General features: G+C 42.4%; 1 protein-coding gene across 1 annotated transcript; it reads right to left on the minus strand.

Moving 5' to 3' along the window:
* Positions 1-17,938: 17,938 nt before the first annotated feature.
* LOC147419120 (uncharacterized) lies at positions 17,939-19,848 on the minus strand. Its single transcript, XM_086506170.1, has 3 exons — positions 19,711-19,848; positions 18,954-19,609; positions 17,939-18,809 (listed from the first exon to the last, which is right to left on the minus strand). The coding sequence occupies exons 1-3, from the start codon at positions 19,766-19,768 to the stop codon at positions 18,066-18,068; spliced, it is 1,458 nt and encodes a 485-aa protein (XP_086362296.1). The 5' UTR covers positions 19,769-19,848; the 3' UTR covers positions 17,939-18,065.
* Between the last annotated feature and the right edge of the window lie 5,029 nt (positions 19,849-24,877).

The raw sequence follows: 24,877 nt of genomic DNA on the forward strand, positions 1-24,877 counted from the left end.
CTTTGGTGAATTAGGTGGAAGTGCTTGCATAATGGCCTCAATCTTGCTAGGATCTACCGCAATGCCATCCTTGGAGATGATATGGCCCAACAATAGTCCAATGGCCACCACAAATACACATTTTATCGGATTAAGGCCCAAACTAGTTTCTTGACGTTTCTTGAAACAAAATTGCAAATGATGTAAATGCTTTGATTTATGCCCAATGTGCATAAAATCAATGGTGTATGGACTAAATATCTTTGTAAGCAACATGTTTTTCCTTTGAGCAACACCATTTTACTGAGGTGTATACGGCACTATACATTGGTGTTTTATCCCACGACTAGCAAGAAATGTATTAAACTCATGAGACATATATTCCCCTCCTTGATGTGAATCGAGGGTGCCTATAGAACATTTAGAGACATTCTCATCCATAGCAAGAAATTTCTTGAAGCACATAAAAACTTCAAACTTAGCTTTAAGTAGATACACGCATGCATGCTTGAAGTACTCATCAATAAAAGTCACGAAGTACAAGTAATTACCTAAGGACGGACCTTGCATAGGCCCACAAACATCATTATGCACAAGCTGAAACATCCGTGTAGACCTTATTGAACCATCCTTTGGAAACTTCAAACACTGCATGTTTCCCAGAATGCAGCCTTCACAAACATGCTTCACAGGTGCTTCAAGAGGCGGAAAAGAAGAAATCATATCAAATTTTTGCAAACACAGCAAACTGACAAAATTCAGAAGCCCAAAACGTACTTACCAAAGTTTTGCATTTGAAACAGCCTTTGAATCCACAACTTCATTTGCAAAATTTGTCCCATACTTGTCTTACAAAGTGAGCTTATACAACCAATGTCATAAAATGCCATATGCAGCAATTTCATCACCAAAACTGAGATCATGAATTGTACATCTGTCATCCACAAATTTGACAACAAGACCAAGTCTAGCAAGTGGAGATACAGAAAAAAGGTTGTTTTTTATTCTAGGTACATAAAGTGCATCAACAAGTGCAAAAGAGCTACCATTCATAGTAGTCAGCACAATATTTCCAACTCCCTTGACCAAATAAGAGGCATTGTTGGCACAATTGACTATATTCCCATGAGGGATAGCCTCGAGAGATGTAAACAAGCCATGATGAGAAGAAATGTGCTTTGTAGCCACACATGAGAATCTGTACCAGCTGATATACATGTGTCATGGACAGAATGATCATAAGTGCACTCTATATGAAAAGCTCGTTCTGCATCTACATCAACATCACAATCTCCTTTCACAAAATACTCTACAATAGCTACACTTGTAGTGGAACTAGGCTCTTTCTTCTTGGCCTCTTTTGCCTTCAATTTAGGAAACTACTTGATAAAGTGATCATTAGCCTTATAATAATGGCAACGCATCTTCTTTTTGATGTTTTCACTAGAATTCCTAGACAAGATTTTGCCAACAGAATCATTGGAGATAGGTGATTTTCCACTCGCATAAGAACCATGAGAAGTGGCCACACTACTGTTACCACTTTTTCTTTGAGCAGCAACAAAAGCCTGCTCAACTGCACGCTGTTTAGCCCTATTCTTTCTTGAAAGTGACCTTTGCAACAATAATGTGCATAATGCATCAAACTTGACAACATCAAGATATCCTTGGGTCATAAGTCTGCAAGTACTAACAAAAGTTTGGTAAGAATCTAGCAAAGCATCAAGAACAATTTGCACAAGGGAACTGTCAGAAATGACTTTGCCTGTAGAAATGAGTTGCTCATTAACATCCTTGATACCAGCAAGGAAAGTGTCCATGTCATCTTCCTCATGCATAATCTTTGATTCTAGCTCTTTATGCAACAATGCAATTTTAGCCTCATTGCGGCTTGCATAAAGACCAGCCAGAATATCCCAAGCCTGTTTTGTAGATTTAGCTAAATAAATGTAAGGAATAATAGTGCGCTTCATAGATAATGCAATCAATGCATGAGCTTGCGCATGTATAACATCCCAACGAGACTACTCAGTTGTAGGCAAAACAACTTTCATAGTAGCAACTCTGCCACCAAAACTTGCCACATCCTCAACATGGCCTGTATCCACAAAACCATGACATACATCAGTGTCCTACACAACATTCTAAATTACCTTAGAGACAAGAACATGTTGCATCATGTAAGGCCACACTGGGTAATTTTTCCCATCCAATTTATCTTCAACAGCGAACAAGTTGAACACATCTGTGTTGTTGTCAGCCATGGTGAGTGCTTGCACCTGATGTGAAAACTGCCTAAAAAAGAGGAGAAACAAGGCACCCTTGTCCAATCAAAAGGAGTGAGCCCACAGTCCCCCATGTAAATCATCCTTTATCAAGGCCGCTTACAAACACAACCAATCACCACCAAGCATGCCGGATGCCCACCATCACAATACCACCGTGACAACCACACACGATAACACGCCACTGCCAATGAGCGCTCACAACCGCCCGTGGGGAGGGGAGAGGGAGGGAAGGCATCACCAAGCTCTCCCTCTCTTGCTTGGACACACAATGAGGAGATCACAACTCAATAAAAATACCCTAACATGCTCTCTTTTGTCAGTGCATGTGGGATCTTTCTTATGCCACATGGCACACCCATGTGAGGGCTACGCCTAAACACCCAAAAAATCCAAGTGTACCAAAATGAAAAAAAAACTTTTTTTATGCCTCTTTGATCCTCAATAAAATTTTGCTCCACCATTTGATGACCAACCTGTAAAGCCATGTAAAGCTCCAGAATACAGGCTTCAAACCTCCAAATCTCCTCTGCACATTGATGCTTTTGAGACCACAAACCAAGGATCCAAGAATGGGAAAAAATTATTTGTCTCCTACCTCCCTTATTTTCTTGCCAGACTCAATCCAGTATAACTTGGTGCCCTTAACTCTGATTGGTGATCTATCACTTTCATCTCGCTTCATATGTCTCACACTATCTCTGCAAACGTTGGCAAGGTCAAGGAAAACCCCAATGGCACGTTGTCCAAAGCGGTCAAAAGGGTGCAAAACTAGGCCCCGACAAAACGTCATCTGCTCCTAGCTTGATCATCCGAACTCCAATTGCAGATCTGAAAATACTGGCATGCTCCATAAATCAAGCACTTTAGATCTATCAACTCACATACACCTTGGCTAGCATGTTGCACTTGTCCACCCCGACGGGGATCTACAAAGAAATTTTCGTTTAAACTGCCATATCTTGAGCTATACGCCTCTGATTGACAAACTGTTTGGAGCAACCTGAAGAGCACTTTGAAGACCATGTTCTACATCCTAAAATTTTCACTTGACAATATCAAGCATCTATTTTGATAATCCCCACCAATGAGCTCCTTGGCCAAAAAGAACCTCAAAAGACATACACATCTGGATCCATCTATTTGCCCTTGACGTTCATACCTGCTCTTGCACTTCACTGAATACCTTTGGATTCCCATAGCTTTGCTGTCTTCTTTTTCTAGCACCGAATCTCTTTGGCTATACCAACGTAATAAAGATATCAAGGTTGTCAAGAACAAGTATGGGAAGCAAGGTTAAACTCAGCAATAGCCTTTTGACAAGAAACATAGACTAAGGCCAAGTGAAATAAACAAGGGAGTCTAGATATTGGTCTATGAAAGGAGTCTTGAAAACCAGTATACAAAAGCGCTCTGAAAATGGTACATCACATTATCAAGCATGTAAATGATAATGCTACCTACAACCTAAGTGAGCTAGATGGAATATTGTTGAAGGTGCCAATAGCAGGGAAGTGGATTAAGCTCTTCGTCAAGAATTGTAAGATACTAGCTATACAAATGCCAAAGACAAAAAGATAGAAGTGCTCCTAAGCCTAGAGTCTTGACTCCCAATCTCAAATTTGTGTTGAAGTTAATGTATAGGAACTCTTGCCAAGCTCCAAGATATGAAGCTCTTATCTCATCTTGCACTATGTAATCATGTTAATATATAACGTGAGCTCAAAAGGAGGGGTTTTAAAATGAAAAAATTTTAGGCAATTTAATAGAGACACATTAAAATAAGGCGTTTTTATATTCAATTTTGAGAAAAAATCCTAAAATAAGGGGTCATTTTATTAATTCAAACATGTTAAAAACGGGGTTTTTTTAATATCCCACGAACGCACATTATATGGGGGCATTGAACGGTGAAACCCACGAAATCTTTCACTCTATACATGACCACATCACTAGATCCACAACTTAAAACTTTACAAGTCCAGTAAGACATAAGACATCCTTAGATTCAAAAAACCTTAAAAGTGCTAGTAGATGTTGTCTCCTTAGTCCTCAAGAAATTTTGGATCCTTACCCCAACATTCATTTTTGGGACCTGTCTCCTCAAGGCTCAAGCATATCTTCGCATTGCCTCAGAGAGATTAGTGCCTAAACTCAACCGCTTGTAAATTGCTCACACATGGCAGCTTGTAGTCACACATGTGCTAGATGTTAGGCCATTAGAGGAGGAGCCTAGCAACCATTGGATTTTGGAAGCAACATGCAAGCAGCAAGCATCACGAGAGAATTAGCCTCAAACTTAGCACTACACAATATGTACATTTATATTAAAAAATCACAACAAGTTAGCTGTAACTCTTGAGTCCTACCACATTTTGATTTTTTGAGAGTCTTACTAAAAAAAACACATTAGAGGTGTTACCTTAGGTGGTAGGACTGAAATTTCAATAACTATATATTGCCATACTGACAATTGTGAGTGGAGGTGTTGTATTAATCCATAAAGAAATGTTTCTATGCCTTGAGAGGTCATAACATATGGTTCAAAGCTACACAACCCCTTACAAGCGGGAATCTCTTAAGTAGTTACATTTTGTGGATTGGTTGATTTCAGAATCAATGGCAATCTTCACAGTTCTTATGTTTTCCAATAGAGATGATCACTTCTTTGCTTTCTTGAATAATCTCTTTGAAGCTGGTTGCTATCGAATGATCATTTTTAAAGATACACTGGTTCCCAGCCTTCCAAACTTGCTTGAGATAGCAAAAGCAGACAATTTGAGTACATATTAGGATGGCTTGGCTTTTCCAAAACTTTCCTGCTAGGCGAGAGAGTAGGTCGTTCTTGAAAGATAGGATTTTCAAGGTCTTTTGAATCCATTCGTATACTTTTCCCGCGAGGCCTCTTGTAGCTATATAGTGAAGGAGAAAGTAAAGGGGATCCTCACTAGCCGCTTTGAACCTTGAGCATATATAATAGCCTATTCTCTGGCTTCTATCTTGATCCTGGAAGGAATAGACTCCCATAGCACCTTCTAGCTAGGGGCCACTTAGTGTCCCATATGTTGCTTATTACTGACACCCATTTAGATTCGGTCCAGTACTTCTACCACCACTTATTGAGTGGGAAGAATCAATCTAGTTTGAATATAAGGTTGCAGTAGATTTCTTTGTTTATGGTCCGGTGAATTTTCTTGCTCCAAGCCTTATATTTTACCACCTTAGAAGTCATGCTCAAGTTTTAACAAAAGAACCTTACATTTTTTATATTTTGTAAAATTTGTCTTTGAAGGGCATTTCCAAAACTTTTCCTTCTTAGTGAAGGCTTATTTGCAAGGAACCATCCACTAGGAAGGGGTCTCTGACCAACTTGCTCTTCCTTGGGACGACCTATCACAAAAGAGCGAGGCATTCGCAGGGCTAGACCCCTAAGGAAGGGTTGCAATTTCTAGCACTAGATGAGTCTCTTCTTACGTGAGGCTTTTGTAGAGTCATGGGTGATTGTGTACTCTCAACTCCGAATGATGGCTAAAGCCACCAAATAGTGAAGTTGAGCAAAGTGAATGGACTTACCGGAGTGGCGTCTCTGTGGTCATATTCTCCAAGCATGGTATAGTTCTCCTCTTGTCCCTCATCTCTTCCATTGGATTCTCCATCCATCTTTTAGATCCTTAGTTTTCTTTATTGCTTTGTTACCTTCTCTATTGCAAAATAGTCATAAAACATTGAGGCGCCTTCTTATCCTTGTGACCCAAACTTGATGGCCGCTTCCAAACGACATACCATGTCAGCCATTTTTCCAAAAGCCCTAATCCTATTTGGGAAATCATGCAATATGCAACAATACCGCACAAGGGCAGGTGTCTTGTGATTTTGTCATAATTTATGATAGTGTAGATTATGAAATTCAACCATTATGATTTTTCTAGAAAGAAAGGCACCATTTTGTGGGTTACTTTGTGTAGCACTGTATCTAGATCATGTTAGTCAATCTCATGCATATTTATGTATCTAGATTGTGCATGCGGATTAGTGTTCTAAGAAAATTGATTTAAAGAATAAAGCTTAAAAATTAGGACCACTCAAAACGGTAAACTTGGAATGTCTATAAGAAGCATCAACTTCATTTTGAGTCAACTATCATGGATTTGAAAAAGGCTCCCCTTATGTGATGCTACTTTAACGTCCTCCACATAGACTAAAATGCTATACACAATAGCCCGCCTACCTTTTGTAGCAGCATCTTCATGCCATCACCCTTTGACATTATAGGAGAAAACCAGCATATGAGGGAAGCATGTGTGCACATAATGCATTTCTTACTATAATTTAACATTAGAGCCCTATGCTCTAGATCCCATTTTGAAAACTCTACACTCCTAAGCACTAAAGTCTTGAGCAATTCATGTATAAACTCTTGATTATTCAAATATTGCGAGGTTTGAAAACTCAAGAAACTGCATACAAGCGCTTCCAAGACATACATACACATGGTTGCTACTATCACAAAACTAATATGTTTGTTGATAACAAGTGATAAAATACATACGAGTGCTTCCAAGAAACACATATAGATGGTTGCTACTATCACAAAACTGTTTTGTTTGTTGATAACAAGTGATAAAACCATTAGGCCTACCCATAAGTTCTCAAATACTTTCCATAATGAAAGAGAGAGATAGAGAGAGCTCTCCACATTTCTAAGCTCAAGACCTTGTTTTTTTTTCACATCCCCAAGATCAAGACCTTGTTTTTTTTGCCATTAACTTAGGAAATTGAATTAGAAAATCATTTCTTTGCATTGGAGTCCTATGCTCTAGACCCCACTTTAAAAATTCTAGACTCCTAAGCACTAAAGTCTTGAGAAATAGACCTCCCTTTGAAAATTTCTACATTGCTGTAAACCCCACTTTAAAAGCTCTACAGTTCTAAGCTCTAAAAACTCTAACTTTAGTATATAACCTCAATGTGCAAAACCTTCTCAAAATGAAAAGGTAACTCTTGAGATTTGTGGAGCCACCCATCACTATTATGCTAACTCTTTAAGAAGACCATCATTTAATACTTTCCATCAACTTATAAAATCACCCAAAAAAAAAAGATCACACTATCATTGACTGGCCTCCCTCACATCTTGCCCACTATCTCCATAAGCCAATCACTGTTATTTTTTGCAATTCTAAAAAAAAAAAAAAAACTTTATTTTTAATCAAAAATAGAAAACAATTCTAATGCCTTGCCCTTTGGGCGGGCCAAAAAGCATTCCATTCGCAAGCATTCTAAAAATATTAATAGATTTGGCATAGGGTTTTCCTAACTAGCACGAATAAAGCGTTTCAATAGTGGGTGCAATCACAATGATTAAGGGGATAGGAATAGAGAGAGCTTTTGGAACGAGCTTTTGAGAGAGCTTTTTATAAGACTTTCACTAGAGGAGTGCTTGCAGGAAAAAAGATTTTGGAGCAAGCTTTTGAGGGAGATTTTTATAAGACCTTCAGTAGAGGAGTGTTTGTAGGGAAAAAGCTTTCCATGCCTTGGTTAGAGAGAGCTTTTTGGAGGGAGATTTTTTTGTTAATTTAGAATGAATGAAAGATCATCCACTCGTGCAACACATTTTTTTAAAGAGAAAATATAGGACACCCTCAAAAAATGCTTGGCAATGTTTAGCCCAGCGAAGTGTTTTCTCCAGCGAGGGTACCGTATATGCCACTAGCATAGCCAACAATCCATTTGCAACAAGTTACAGTCGGACACTTTTCCAGAAGCCCACCAAGCTCGTATAGTCCTGTACAAGCTAGTTGCCTCTTCCTCGCTCCTTGTACAATGCCACAATTCACACATACGCTTGTGGTCATTCTGTAAATTTTTATGCACGTATTGCATGGTGTGAATGTGTAAGCTCTGCTCCCAATGAAACATGCATGAGTTTTCTCTTCCCTCCATAACATTGTCGAGTCCTCCATTGAATACAATTTGAATAGCTTTCCAATTTTCTCCATCCTCTAAAATCAGCTAGACGATGTCTGCTGTCCAACAACACCGCATTCATCATTTCCCAGAATATGATCTACGCATATTTGTCTTCTTCCTTCATCTTACAGATGGAATTTGTTTGCGTTTCTTGAATTTTGCAAAGATAAAAGGCAAATCAATGCAAAAAAGGAGTATAGAAGAAGTTGCAATTTGTGTTCGTAGGCCTTACAATCGTAGACATGTGCTGCCATTGTTGTCCACCCCACTATCCTACATACGTGATCAAAGCAAACCCAACTTTCACAAGTCGCCACTCCTATCTTGTTGCATTCTATTTACTATTTTGACACCAAATCCAGGTCCATTGATCGACATTTTGAAAACATGACATCTTTCATTAGGGTCTGTGGATTGTCCTGGAAATAGCATACTGTGGAAAACCCTATAGCCACAATAGTTTTTCAACCAAAGCAATTGGAACTCCGCACCGACTCCAATCCGTGTAGAAGTTGCTTCTCTCGTCCAATGTTTAAACTTGAGATTAATATCACATACATGGATGTCAGCCAAGAGAAAGCGTAACAACAGGTTCGCATACAAGAAATTGAAACAACATTTTTGCATATGGATTAATGGTCACATCTCTTCCAGTACAGAGAGAAGATCAATGCTATTTAGTTGCTCCGCATTTTTGTAGACCACCGCTCCCATTACCATCTACTTTGCAAGATTAAGTTGCAAATGCCTAGGTCCAATCATTGGTGATTCCACTACACAAGACACAAGTTCTCTCGTTTGTTGTATTGCCAATCGCAAAACACCCTTTGCAATGGGGTGGTTATGCCTTCCAATGTGGATGAACAACCGGGTCCAGTTGTATTTGGCAAGCAAGTAATAGACATCACAAGAACACTCTCGAAGCAGTACTGGACTCTGACCACAGTGGAAGCACTGCAGTGTTCCATTTTCTGAGCTCAACATACAAACTAACATAATTGATCATTAGGAAGAGAATGGGGTCTAAGAGGGCCTCTTTACTTGGCAGTTGAAAGGAGTCAAACCTCTAGTATTAAGAAAGCAAGCAAAGGACAACTTTTGAATTCAAATTTCCCCCCAAAGTGAAATTGAAAATCTAGCGGGCAAAACCATATCATGTAACATATCTTTAGAAAGAGTTTGACGTGTAGATTAACAAAACTATAATCTCCGCTCAGATCGGACATCATAAAGTTGTCCTCTCCCTTTTTTGAGGAGAAAAGTGCATCCTTTGACCACTCTTACACCTCTCTTACACACCCACCATTTTTGCACACATGGCATGCATCTATCTATCAAAATGTTAATTGCCTCCATAATCTTATGGCAAATTAAGAGGCCCTCCCAGACCCCAACCTCTTCCCACAACAATTTGCATGTCGAAGAAGGCTCATTTGGCTGTCCGTTTATCGCATTGATTGAGCACAAACTATTTTTGTAGATAAGATATTAGCCACATTTACTTCTCTTTATTAAAGTCGGATACTTTATTCTGGAATGAACAGGATTAACCCAACCATGCCCATCATAATTTTGATCCATCCCTAACATTTTGGGAACACCGTCTAGCACTGGGTCCTCGGGGGGTTCACTATGTGTAAAACTACCATATCACTATTACCATATACATGTGGTAGTGATGTGTGTGAACACATTAGGACCGCCGGGGAATTTTTTCCCTCTTTAGGAGGTTTTTTCCCCCGAGCATTGTATATACGCCCATCACTCTAGGGCTATCTATCTTTCCATTGCACACTAAGTAATACACTCTCTATTGTGTGCCTTGAGCTTCCTTCGTCTTCTCCAAGCTGTGTGTGTTTCTCTGCAACCCTAATTCCAACAATTGGTATCAGAGCAGGTCACGTCCTCCCGGGCTTAGTCGCCAGCTGCTCCAGCACACGCCTGCTCACTTTCTCCGATTTCAGTGAGCTTTGGCGAGCATTCGTAGGTCGACAAATATTTTGGGTAAGCTCGTAGAGCTTGGTCTGCTCAGAATTTTGATTTGGGCTCATTTCAGCCTCCGTTTCCACTACAGGCAGTACTGCACAGGCTATTTTGGCATTTTGTGCAGAATTTTTGTCGATGCCATTTTTTGCATAACAGGTGCCTTATAGTCTTCTACGGTTTGTGCTATATAGCACAGGTTGTTCCCGCTCTGTTTCTCCTATTTTCGGGCAATTTTCACATCAGGTGCAACATTTACCATGGCTGAGAACAACATCACAGATGTGTTTAAGATGTTTGCTGCTGAGGTCAGGTTGGATGGGGACAACTACCCTATGTGGGCTTATATGATGCAACATGTTCTTGTGTCAAAGGGTGTCTAGAACATTGTGCAGGGCATTGATGTACGTCCTGGTTCTGAGGATGTAGGCGATGTTGAGGATGTTGCAGGTCTTGCTGCAAGGATTGCAACTGTTAGAGTTGTTTTGCCTACGACAGAACAAGCTCGTTAGGATGTTAAGGATGCGTAGGCTCATGCATTGATTTCGTTGTCTGTGAAACGCACCATTGTTCCTCACATCCGTTCAACAAAATCTGCAAAACAGGCTTGGGATATTCTAGTAGGTCTTTATGCAAGCCGCAATGAGGCTAAAATTGCTTTGCTGCGTAAAGATCTAGAGTCGAAGATTATTCATGAGGAAGATGATATGGACACTTTCCTTGCTAGTGTCAAGGATATCAATGAGCAACTTATTTCTGCAGGTGAAGTTATTTCAGACAGTTCCCTTGTGCAGACTGTTCTTGATGCCTTACCAGATTCTTACCAAACTTTTGCTAGTACTTGGAGACTTATGACCCAAGGAAATCCAGAAGTTGTCAAGTTTGATGCATTATGCACATTGCTGTTTGCAAGAGTCACTTTCCAGAAAAAACAGGACTAGACAGCGTGCAGTTGAACAGGCTTTTATTGCTTCTCAAAGAAAGGGTGGTAACAGTAATGCAGCCACTTCTTATGGTTCTGCTGCGAGTGGCAAAAATTCTGTTCCTAATGCTTCTGCTGGCAGCAATTCTTCTGGAAATTCTGGTGATAAGGGAAAAAAGAAGATGCGTTGCCATTATTGTAAAGCCAATGATCACTTGATCAAGTCGTGTCCTAAGTTGAAGGCCAAAGAGGCTAAGAAGAAAGAGGGTGGTTCCATTGCAAATGTTGGTTCCACTACAAATGCAGCCATTGTTGAGTCTTCTGTGAAAGGAGATTGTGTTGCTGATGTTGATGCAGAATGGGCTTTTAGCGCAGAGTGCACTTACAATCTTGTTTTCCATGATGCATGCTTGTCAATTGCTGCAGATTCACATGTGTGGTATTTTGATAGTGGTGCGACAGAGCACATTACCTCACATCGTGAATTGTTTACCTCTCTCGAGTCTGTCCCTCATGGGAATTCAGTCACTTGTGCCAACAACACCTCTTATCCAGTTCAGGGAGTTGGAAAGATTGTGCTCACTGCTGAAGGAACTGCTAATGGCAGTTCCTTCACACTTATTGATGCACTTTATGTACTTGGGATCAAGAAGAATCTCTTGTCTGTATCCGCACTTGCTAGACTTGGACTTGTAGTCAAATTTGTGGATGACAGATGTACAGTTCATGATCTCAGTTTTGGTGATGAAATTGTTGCATCTGGGCTTTTGTGCCATGGGCTGTATAAGCTCACTTTGAATGACAAGTGTGGACAAAATTTTGCAAATGCTGTTGTAGATTCAAGGGCTATTTCAGATGCAAAACTTTGTCATGCACATTTTGGTCATCTAAATTTTGCCAGTTTGTTGCGTTTGCAGAAATCTGATATGGTTGCTTCTTTGCCGCCTCTTGAAGCACTTGTCAAACATGTTTGTGAAGGCTGTATTCTGGGTAAAATGCAGCGTTCTAAGTTTCCAAAGGATGGTTCAGTTAGGGCCACATGCAGGTTGCAGCTTGTGCATAGTGATGTTTGTGGGCCCATGCAAACTTCGTCCTTGGGCAATTACCTGTACTTCGTGACTTTCATTGATGATTACTCCAGGCATGCATGGGTAATTCTGCTTAAAGCGAAGTCCGAAGTTTTTATGTGCTTCAAACAATTTCTGGCTATGGCTGAGAATGTCTCGAAATGTACTTTGGGCACCCTCCGTTCCGATCGAGGGGGGGAGTATATGTCTCATGAATTTAATGCAATTATTGCTAGTCGTGGGATAAAACACCAATGTATAGTGCCTTATACACCTCAACAAAATGGTGTTGCTGAGAGGAAAAACAGGTCACTGACGGAAATGGCACGATGTATGGTCAAAAGTCAAGCTTTGCCGCATTCTTTTTGTCTTGAGGCCATCATGTGTGCCACTTATGTACTTAACAGGTGTCCTACAAAAGCTTTGTAGTCTATTACTCCATATGAAGCATGGCATGATAGAAAGCCTTCTATTGAGTACATGCGTGTTTTTAGTTGTTTGGAATATGCTTTGGTGCCACAAGTGCAACGCAGAAAATTGGATGATAAGGCTGTCAAATGTATTTTTGTTGGTTATAGTGCTGAAAGCAAAGGTTACAGGTTGTATCATCTGCAAACAAAACGTATTCTGGTTTTACGGGATGTAGTGTTTGTGGAATATTTTGTTCAGCCCTTGCTATCATGTACCAGAGAAAGTTATGCAAGCTCACAAGACATTTATGACACTTTGTTGCATCTTTTCAGTGGTGGAAATACAAATGTAAGTTCCAATGAGGCAAATGTACAGCCTATGGGGGTTTCTAAAATGTTTTAGATCAGCCTATTACTGATGCAGATGTACATGATGTACTTGATGAGGAAAGGGCTGAAAATGAGCAGGCTAGAGGTATGCCAAAATGGCTGGTGCACACTTTGCGTGACAGTAAATTAGATGCACCTTTGTCTAGTCGTACTCGTTCAGGCTCTCGCCATGCATCCTATGCATCGGATTTTTATGCTTTGGCTATGTCTAGCTTACATGATGTTGAGGAGCCTCTGTCTTTTTGATGAAGCACAAAATTCAAAAAATTGGATGGCTGCCATGCAATCAGAATATGATGCACTCATAGAAAATGACACATGGACTTTATGTGATTTGGCTCCTGGTAAAAAGGCCATTGTTACGAAGTGGGTTTACAAGTTGAAACGCAAGCTGGATGGTGAGATTGATCGCCATAAGGCTCGACTTGTTGCAAAGGGTTATGCAAAGCAAAAAGGCATAGATTATTAACAGACTTTTGCTCCCACTTGTCGTATGACTACTATGTGTTTTCTATGTGCATTGGGAGCTCATTTTGGTTGGGATGTACATCAATCAGACATTGTTACTGCTTTCTTGAATGGTGACATATTTGAGGAAGCTTATGTAACGCAGCCTCGCGGTTTTGTCATAAAAGGACAAGAGGACAAAGTGCACAAATGTAACAAGGCTTTGTATGGGTTGAAGCAATCTCCTCGTGCTTGGTATGAGAAAGCTGACACTCATTTGGTCAAACAAGGCTTTCGTAACAGTTCAACAGAAAGCACATTGTATGTAAAGCGTGAGGGTGATGTACTTCTCATTGTGGTTCTTTATGTTGATGATTTGCTGATCACTGGACCAAATGAGAGACATATTGTTGAATTTAAGGCTGATTTGAATGCTAGTTTCAAGATGAAAGATTTGGGGCTGTTGCATCATTACTTGGGTATACAGGTTAAGCAGTGTAATGGTGGTATTGCCTTGTGTCAGAAAAGTTACATAGAGACATTGCTATGTAAATCTGGACTTGAGGATTGCAAACCTATTGCCACTCCCATGGAAACAGGTTTGAAGTTGAGTCTACATGATGCTGGAGATCCTGCTGATGTCACTCTTTATCAAACTGTTGTTGGCTGCCTCATTTATGTATGCAACACGATGCCGGATATTCAGTTTGCAGTCTCACAGGTAAGCAGATTTATGCATAGCCCAGGGTCTAAGCATTGGCAGGCTGTCAAGAGGATTTTTTCCAACTTAGTGGCACTTTACATCTTGGCTTGTTTTATCCCAAAGGGAGATCATTGCCGCCAGACTTACATGCTTTTTCAGACTCAGATTGGGCTGGTTGTTTTGACACGAGAGTGTCCACAAGTGGTTTTTGTTTCATGCTTGGCACCTCATGTATATCATGGTTGAGCAAGAAGCAACCTACTGTGGCCACTTCGAGTTGTGAGGCTGAGTACAAGGCAGTCTTCACAGCTATGGTTGAGTGTGTATGGCTCAGACGCCTTATGGCTGATTTGGGTGTTGGACAAGACACTGCCAACACTATCTACACTGACAGTCAGAGCGCATTGGCAGTTGCGAGGAACCCAGTTTTTCATGCTCGCACAAAGCACATTGAGGTGCATTACCACTATGTCAGGGAGAGGCTCTTAGCAAGAGAGATCAGCTTGGCTTATGTGCCAACACATGACAACCTTGCAAATCTTTTCACAGAGGCATTGTCTCGTGAGAAGCTTGAAGCTTTCCGCAAAGCTTTGGGCTTACTTCCCTTTGTGGACTGATCATGTCCTTAGGGCATGGCACTTCCCTTTACTCATGTGCCAGCTCTCGTTCACCGCATCACTCCAGGGGGGATTTGTTACCATATACATGTGGTAGTGATGTGTGTGAACACATTAGGGCGGTTTTTCCCTCTTTAGGAGGTTTTTTCCCCCGAGCATTGTATATACGCCCATCACTCTAGGGCTATCTATCTTTCCATTGCACACTAAGTAATACACTCTCTATTGTGTGCCTTGAGCTTCCTTTGTCTTCTCCAAGCTGTGTGTGTTTCTCTGCAACCCTAATTCCAACAATCACGTGCGTTCAAGACATGTTTGTAAAACCCCTTATCTGTGAATTTTGTTAGGAATATAATGTACCCTTTTCTTTTAAAATCTGTAAGTTTTTTTTCAAATTTGAAACAATAATGCCCTTCCGTATATATATTTTTGTAAGTTTCAAGAACTTTAAATACCCTTCTGTTGAACTCATGTGATAGGTTACATTTTTATTAGGTGACCTCCCCGGGACTGTGTCGAGCTCATAAACGTACTCAAAATTTTACACCTGGGGAACTTCATCAACCTTCTTTTTAACCAAACACTTAGAAAGCATTCTGCTCAACTTGGGATACTTGTGGTGGCTATTTAGAACAATGTGCTTGAGTGTACTTTGTGTTTTCTCTACATGGTTTGAACCCGTAAATATTTTGTTGTCTTTCTTCTCTTCTTCTATCCAAACAACTTGCACTAATCCTGGCAAAGAGAAAATGTATCCTAAAGTTTCTTGGTTGATTTTTCAGTAATAAAACCCTGTTTTTCATCAATGGAGCTGTGATATAACTCCACCATTGCCACATTTGATCTTGAGGACATATCCACACCCATGTTCGTGACCAACAAAATAATTGTAGACGAGGTTGAATCCAATAAAAATTGAAATTGATGACCTAATGTCAAACCATCTTTCACCTGAGGCTGAATGTCGCCATCCAAAGTGGAAATGATTGCAAACATCTCATTGTCACTACTATCCCCATAATCTCGAGGATTGACCATGGAAAATCTTATAGGGCAATCAAGCAACAAAGGTTCACCGCTAATAATATTCAAGAACAAACTCACCTTGTACGAAGAAGAGGAAGCCATCGTTGGGAGAATCTTCTAAAGCTTAGTGGCTAATATATTTTAGCTGACACCCTAGCCTATATTTATAGACAATTGACACACTCAAATACAAACATTGAAGCTCTCTCTATGTTACCCTATCATCAAGTATATCTTGGAGAAAACCCTGAAGGTTAAGGACTCCTTCTCTCCCTATCTCTCTACCTACCTCTTTTCCTTATCTTTCTCAATTCCTTCTCTCCCTATCTCTCTACCTACCTCTATCGTCTCTCCCTACCTCTCGAGGATTGACCATGGAAAATCTTAATGGGCAATCAAGCAACAATGGTTCACCGCTAATAATATTCAAGAACAAACTCACCTTGTACGAAAAAGAGGAAGCCACCCCTAGTCTATATTTATAGACAATTGACACACTCAAATACAAACATTGAAGCTCTCTATGTTACCCTATCATCAAGTATATCTTGGACAAAACCCTGAAGGTTTAAGGACTCTATCTTTCTCAATTCCTTCTCTCCCTCACTCTCTACCTATCTCTATCGTCCCCGTTCTTTCTCTCTCCATCCTTTTCTCCACACTTTTTATCTCTAATTGTCCCCCTTTCTCTCTCCCCACTCATTCTTCCCATCTCTCTCCCCTCACTTCGTCTATCCCTCTCCCTTCATTTCTCTCTCTATTTCCACTCACTCTTCCCATCTCTCTCTCCTCACTTTCTATATCTCCCTCCCTCAGTTTCTCTTTCTCTCTCTATCTCTATCTTCCCCTTTCTCACGCTCTCTATACATCTATCTCCCTCCCCCCCTCTCTCTCTCTCTTTGTCTCTCTTTCTCTTCTTTGTCCAAGTCCCCCTCAACCTCTTCCAACATATTCTCTCTCTTTCTTCCCCACCTCCATCTCTTTCTCTACTTCTCATTTCCTCTCTTTATCTCTCTCATTATCTGTCCTCCCCACCCGCTTTTCCCCTCTTCTCTCTCTTCTTCGATCTTCCTTTGCTAATCCCTTCCTCAATCCATCTCTCTCATTCTTGTTTGTATCTCCCTCTCCCTCTCCCTCCCTCTATCTCGTTTCCACTCTTGTTTGTCTCTCCCTCTCCCTGCTTACATCTCTTGTTTGTATATCTCTCTCTCTCTCTCTCTCTCTCTCTCGCGGTACAAGTTCTGCTTTTAACTTGCTTTAGAATAGAGATATGCTTAGTCTCAAGTGGTTGCAATTAAGTGGATTTTTACTATTCTTGTAACACTTTCTGTGAAATGTGAGAGAGATATATGTATCTCTTGTTTATCTCTCTCTCTCTCTCTCTCTCACAGTTCAAGTTCTGCTTTTAACTTGCTTTAGAATAGAGATATGCTTAGTCTCAAGTGGTTGCAATTAAGTGGATTTTTACTATTCTTGTAACACTTTCTGTGAAATGTGAGAGAGATATATGGACTTGATGTGTGCCAAAGAGAGAGAGAGAGAGAGACTAAAAACACAACAAAGAGGGAAGACAGATCTAAACAAGTGAGAATCTCACAAGATATCTTCAGAATTGCATTTTAAAAATTCGTCACATTTTTAGGAGAAGGAAAACACAAATGTATCAATACAAAGTCGACCAGCTCTTTATATGGACATGATGGACAATGGTTTGACGATGAGCTACCCCCCACCCATCTCCATGTGTCCCCTCCTTTCCCTCTGCACACTTCCTCATCTTGCCCCCCCCCACCCCCCGATAACAATCTCACCATAAACTCTTGGGTAGCGACAATGCCTTGGATACTTGCCTTTGTCACTAAAAGGAGGAAAGAGAGATTGAGATTTCACTTCTAAACAAGAGGGGATTAAGATACCTTTAGAATTGCATTTTAAGGAGGAGGGAAGTACAAATGTATCAATACACAGTCGCCCACCTCGCTATATGGACACGATGAAGAGTCTTTTGATTTTTCACTTTCGTGGGCCTTTTCATTTACCAATCTCACCCTTCACTCATGCATTTTGAACGCCAACAACGGTGTAAAATGATGTAGTCCCTTCAAATCCTAAAAACCGATTGCACGAGAGACAGAGAGAGAGAGAGAGAGTTCTGCTTATTATTTAGATATTCAATGAAGAATACACACGCAGCCACAATTTCCACCCTAATCTCTGCATGGAGATTAGATCACTCTACATCACATAGAAGTAGATCCCATTCTTCTCATTCTTCATCCTGTGCAAATCGCCAATGTCGACCCAACGGTGCAGGAACACCCCTTAGTCGAACTGCTGCGCCACTGCTGCACAAAACATCCTCCTCACCATTCACCACCATAGCCTCCATTATCTCATCACCATCTTCATAAAAGAATCTGATATGCTTACCCTCCCCTTTTGGCAAGCCCTTGCTATGCTCCCCAAATCCCATATCTCTAAACATATCACACAGGTCTTCGCACTCTTCGCCACCTTCATATGCACCTTCATCCTCCTCCCCACAGTAATAATCCTCAAAGTACTCTTCATCATTTTCATTCTCTGGGCTTTCTTCATCTTCATCACAGAGTGGTTCAAAGCGTTTCTCATGTTCAACCACCTTTCTCACCGATTCCTCATCCCATAGCAAGTGCACCTTGCGGCTGGATACTTGCTGCATCCTCTCCGTGTCCACACGAAGCATTATCGGCTTTTCAACACTTGATGATGAAGTATCTCCAGTTATGCCTCCACAGACCTCAGCCAGGCATTGTTTCTCGGCTGGAGAACCCACATTGACACTCACCGACCATTCAGATGTCTCATCGTCATCAAGCTGTCGCATGACAGTTGTTGAATGCCCTGTTTCCTCAGAAAGGCAGACTCTGCTCGATGGATTTTCCTGTAGGGTCTTGCAAGGTGTGTCGTCGTCAAAATGGAGGACTCTCTTTCCGATGAAGATCTCTGATGAACTTGGAGTGTTGGATACCTGAGCAGATGAAGGGAGACTAGTCAACACATGGAGGAACCACTCAAAAGAAAAAGGACCACATGCAGACATATTCTACCATGCCTTATCATAGCTATAAAGAAAAAAAAAGAAAATTTTCATGATTCATTCCAGGATGCATACCTCTATGAGCAATGGAGGTTGGACATCTGTGATTAGAGCTGCAGAAACAGACTCAAGCAGGCAATGGGTCCCCATAGGTGCTGCATCGAGTGATTCAACATGCGAATCTGGATGCTTCGCCAGCATGTTCGATGAAGTAGGACACCCAGCAACTTGCATGGTTGAATCCATGGTAGAATTTTGAGAGCTCAAACTGATTTCTCTTTGAAAATTAGGTTGGGGCACCTGTGTTATAGCTGATGATGCTGGGGTATTCAATGGGGTAGGGGCTGCCAGCATGGTGGGAGAAGCAGCCATGGCGTTTCCCAAGCACATATATGGGGCTTTCTCAAGCTGATTTGTGTCTGATCCAACCTTTTGCAACAACAGTTGCACTTGCGACCGAAGCAAGCTCTCGCCAAGAGGCGTGCAAGCAGGATGCGTAGCCACAGCATCTGCGAGGAGGGCCCTGCGGATTCTGACGGGGCCACCATCACTAGATTTGTCCTTGCAAGAAGTCGGGGTTCCTGCTGGAAGCAACCCTATGATGGGAGAGTCGTTGCAAGCAAGCTCTGCGAGCACTCGTCGCCCTGCTTTTGAGAAGCCCTGCGTCCTCTGAGCTGCTGAGGACGGGGTTGATGCACCATTTGGAGTCTTGCTAGCGACCGAAGGGGCCCCTGTGAGAAGCCAAAATGCGTTAGCAGAGAAACACAGAAAGCTTGTACTGTGCCATGTGTGTGTGTATGTGCGCGCGCGTGTGTACATGGAGACGAGTTACCTGCGCGAGCTTGACTGCGGGTCAGCCTCTTCTCTGAAGTAGAGAACGTCGTCGTCATAGCTTCCACACTGCGAGCGAAAGCTGGTGTGTGTGCGCGTGTGTGTGTGTGAGAGAGAGAGAGAGAGAGAGAGAGGAGGAATGATGCTATTCCCGCATGTGCATATATAAGCGTGGTGACCGTTGGTGTTGCTTGACACTAGCCGTTACCTTAGGGTGGGTTCAGACCGAAAGGGTGGAAGAAAACCTTCTGCTCAGCACTTCCAGACGGAAAAGAGCACAGCCTTCGTCTTCCACCGCCTTGCTATTCACACAAGGCGGTAGCTGCGTGGCCTGCTTTGCTTGCATGGCGAGTCCTCATAGGCTGCAAGAGACGCTTGTCAGGGTGGAAGTGCTCACGGGCGAGGGGGGGAGGGGGTCGGAAGAGAAACAGGGCACGGTGGAAGAGAAAAAGCACATCTCTGCCTTGACGTGGCCGCCCTGTCAGCATCTTCCACCGCCCACTGTGAACGGGGCATCAAAAAGCCCGCTTGCTGATTGGCCGGGAGGAAAATACACTGGCTTCCGTCGCCCACCGTGAACCCGGCCTTAATCATGGTTGGACTCTTTTACCTTGTAACGTGTAAGGGCGCATTCGCACGCTGGGCTGGAGGGGGTAAAGATGCCATCACCCTTCTCGGATGCTTTTGCGAGAGACTATCTCGTGTAGCTGCAAAACGAAACTTTCCATGGCTAACTCTTCCGTTTTCGGCAGAGTTGGACTAGCGAAGGCAGCGTTGGAATAATAGTGACAAAGCTGTTGATGTAAATTTCACCCCGCCCTATGCTCCATGCGGTTCCGTCCTAAGTTGTCATGCTTATCTCCCGTAGAGTTAGGCCCCCCTCAGCACTATCTCACACGGGCATGGGGAGGAGGGGATCAATGGCCCACGCCTAATTCTCGGAGCGCAGGCACAATGGGACGTCGATCTTGCGGCGCGCCTGAATTGACTAATATTCCCGAATTTACTAAACTAAGACGAATTTACACAGCGACGCGTTCATCATAGAAGAAACCCTTCTCCCAATGCTTTCAAGAAGCACGCGCAAGTGAGGTGGTTAAGGTGATAGGCTTGCAAAGGTGAGGTCCCAAGTTCGAGTCGGGGGGGGGGACACGAGTTTACAAGTTTTGTTGTACTCGAGTTTACCTATTTTCTTGAATTTACAAAAAGCACATCAGACGGCTCAGATCGCACCCGATCCCCAAAATAGGCGTGGGCCATTGATCCCATCTTGCCCATGCCCTTATGAGATTGTGAGGAGGGCCCCCCTTAGGGTCTTTTAAGATGGGTTCATTGTGGGCGGTGGCAGGAAATGCACGCCGGATGGCTTGTTCACATTGTGTAGTGGCAATGTTGCCTGTGGGGTGCCAACGAATGGAAGAAAAATGATGCGATTCTCCCCCCCTCCATATCTCTTCCCCAAAACCAGTTCCACCCTCCACGTTCTCTGACACAAACTGACTTGGCACCTCACCCTTCCCTTTTTCCTTCACGAGCTCGCACGACCCGCGTACGGTGGGTCTCGCTCGCTCTAACCAACGAACACATTGCAATGGCCGAAATTATAGATCAGTCAATGGCTGTTATAAAATTGCTGGAATTATCATTCGATGGCTAGCTAATATTACATAGCTTCCATGAGTGCGGTGCTTCAAACGGAGGACTTAGAAGTTGTCTTATGGTCAGAGAAGCCCAAGTTGAGCTCGTTGGGATGACGGCCTTCCAGGTGGGAGACACTTGGCTAAGGGCGTCCTCGTATATAGGTAAATGGGTTGGGCCACATGCTCATAGATCGAGGCAAACGCCGGGTATGTCAACAGGTTTGGCATGTAGGGCACCACATCGTGCTTGTTCACCATGCGACAGCTCAGGCCGCGATCGAGAAAGGCCACCCCTTGACACCACTTGGCACACAGTGTGGCCAGAGCGCCACCCAAGCTATGTTGCACACACCTCATGTTAAGCACACAGTGCGCCTGCATGCTAAGGATTTGCAGCTCCAAGCATAGATTTTGAGAGCAGATGTTGCTACCTTTCAAGTCCTTGAGATCCAACTGGAAGCCCTAGGGTAGAGGAGCCAGTAGTGGGAAGGGGTCCAAAAGATGTACAAAAATTAGGACCGTTCAAAGGTCAAAACAGGTAATAACTTGCGCTATTAAAAGTACAAATTATCACGTGGCATGATGAGCGCGACAAGTGCCTGTGTGGTCCTTGACTAGACCCTGGCTTCGCCGCCACTCACGAAATCCCAACACGCCACAGCCTGTCCAACGTTCCTCTTATGATACGCGATCTTCCTTGAACACAATCGTGGCCTGCACATGATAACAGACCCGTCAGTACTCATGACAAATGACTGCCAGTAGAAGCGTGAAAATTAACAAGCATGCAGCCTTGCACTTACAAAGGTTATTCTCAATCACAAGAACATAAACCATCCACGACCTCTTACAATCGACCTTCTCCTAATGCAATCTCCTTCCTCCACTCTCACCTTTCCACAACTAGATATCACTGAACTTCCTACATGGTATAACATCACATAACCAGGAGAGCCAACTACTGTATGCAACAATATTCCCCCAACAGAAACAGAAAGTTTTATGTGCAGTACATCCATTCAGCTCTTCACACAACAGGCCTCTTCCTGCACTAATCCATGGCAAAGGTGTAGAAGTGCAGCAAACAGAATGCAATCAACTCCTGGCAGCAACAAGCCAGTTCCCACACGTTGAGTTCAACAACAGAAAGCCTCCTTGAAGGTGCAATAGCAAAGCAAGACACATCCTATCTATCAAAACAAGACCAGATGTTCTTTTTCACCAATGGCGAGCAATGCCCCTTGCGAGTGCAAGGCATGTCTAATCGAAAGACACCCACAACTAGTAGGTTTGTTATGCACAAGTCTCCTTCTTTATAAAAACGGTGGAAGGGTTTGCTGCTGTGGCAAGGTACACGTCGTGCCTGTTTTTGCTTGTAGAATACCTAGAAAGAAAGCTCCCTTCATAAATCCCAAAGCTCCTAGTATATCCACTCCCACCTCATCCACATTATTACACAAGCGATTGCCTAGCCCTGAGAAGTCCACTCAGCCTACACCCAAGAGAAAGTTTTCAGTCAAAGAGTATTCTCATCTTCTCGAAACCTACAAGGACTAAATCTTCAATCGTAAGAGTGCTTTACATCAAATCACTTACTATCCCACTGTGTCAATGCACTTATTATCTTTGTGACTTTTTCATACAAGTACCATGCTTCTAATGGCTGTTTCATTTTAGGAACAACATGGCAAAGAGAAGAGATAGAGCACAAACCAATAGAAGTGGAGAAGACAAGCTGGGAAAGTCCATTCCACCAGGTAAATGCACGAAGACATCACCTCACCCCATCAACAAAAAGAAACGAACCAGCAGATCTACAACCAAAAGTCCTCCACTTGCAACGGTGGCCAAACCAACTTTCCCTAAGCCTAGGTATTCACCAATTGCATCAAACCCTCCAGATCACAACGCTTTTGAAGAGTTCCCACCAGCAACAACGAAACCTCGCATTCAACGTAAGTGGACAGAAGAAGACATGGCTAAAGCCCTTCAAGCACGGGAGAATGGCCTCTCATTGGTCAAGTGCTCCATGCAATTTGGGATAAGTAAAACAGCAATTGCAAATTGGGAAGAAGGAAGAACTCTCAAGAAGAGAAGAGGACCACAAACAGTTTTGACAGAGGAAGAGGAGACTGCTCTGCTGCAATGGATATTTACAAAGTGCGATTTAGGTCATGGCGTCTCAGTGCTGGATGTTAAATTGAAAGTGGCAGAAATTTGTCAAACAAGGCACACACTCTTTTCCGATGGAATCCCCGGGAAAAGTTGGTGGGCTGGCTATTGAAAGCGGCATCCAAATCTAGTTTTCCGTGTTGGAGAGAGCTTGGATCAATCAAGGGCAACCCGCTTTCGACCTGATATTGTAAAGTCTTTGCATGACAACCTTCACTCATCATATCAGAAGCACAAATATCCACCTACACACATATGGAATGCAGATGAAACTGGATTTCAAGGATCAAGAGACAAAGGTATGAAGGTTCTAGCAAGAAAGGGGATTAAATCTGTGTATAATGTTACGTGTGATTCACGTGAGTGGATGACAGTTTTATGTTGTGTGAATGCTGCTGGTCAAGCTATTCCATCATATTACATTTTCAAAGGTAGCCGAATAATGGGAAACTATATTCAAAATTGTGAAAAAGGAGCAACAATGGCATTGCAGAAAAAGGCATGGATGATGGGTGAGCTGTTTCAAGCATGGCTGGAGCACTTCGACAAAGCTATCACAGAGCTGGTCGGTAAGGAAAATAGGCATCTTCTGATTCTAGATGGCCATGGCAGTCACGTATCCTTGGATGTTGTTGAAAAGGCTCGAGACTCGAGCATAGATATTATTACACTACCAGCACACACATCACACAAGCTTCAACCTTTGGATGTATCCGTATTCAAGTCCTTGAAGACTCACTTTCGCAAAGAGCGGGACATTTGGCATCTACGAACCAGCTCTAGGCAAGAAAGCAAGTTAGAATTGTCTACAATTGTGGCAAAAGCCATTCGCTCCGCTCTAACAGAGGACAATATTAAAGCAGGTTTCAAAGCAACCGGAATTTGGCCATTTAACCCTGATGCAGTGAAATTTGACAACATGCCATGCAATCACATCAACATTGTGGAGGACACAACAGCTGAAGAAGAAGATTTATCACAGGTACCAAACACACCTCTACCTCCAAGTAGAGAGGATGAAGCCATTCATGCACTCACCACCATGGCAAGGCAACTCCTAGATGAATATTCACTTCTTGAAAATACTCCCACAGTAAATGGGGTCACGTACACTAGGCTGATGGAAGACGATGATACAACCCATTATTTTGACAGTCTTGAACAACAAGGAGCATCTTCTCACCCAGTATGTGACACCTCTCATCCATCCATTTCAACAACCAGCCACTGCCAGGTGCAGCAAAGAAGTAAAGCAAACCAAACTCTCCCTCAGATGATGCTGAGTAACATCAGCAATGAGAACAGAAGCCAGGCTGCTAACTCCACCCTGAACATGCAACAAAGAAGTGAAGCAAA

The sequence above is a fragment of the Adiantum capillus-veneris genome, chromosome 29 (genome assembly GCF_014529385.1).
Source record: "Adiantum capillus-veneris isolate H3 chromosome 29, ASM1452938v2, whole genome shotgun sequence".
NCBI lineage: Eukaryota > Viridiplantae > Streptophyta > Polypodiopsida > Polypodiales > Pteridaceae > Adiantum > Adiantum capillus-veneris.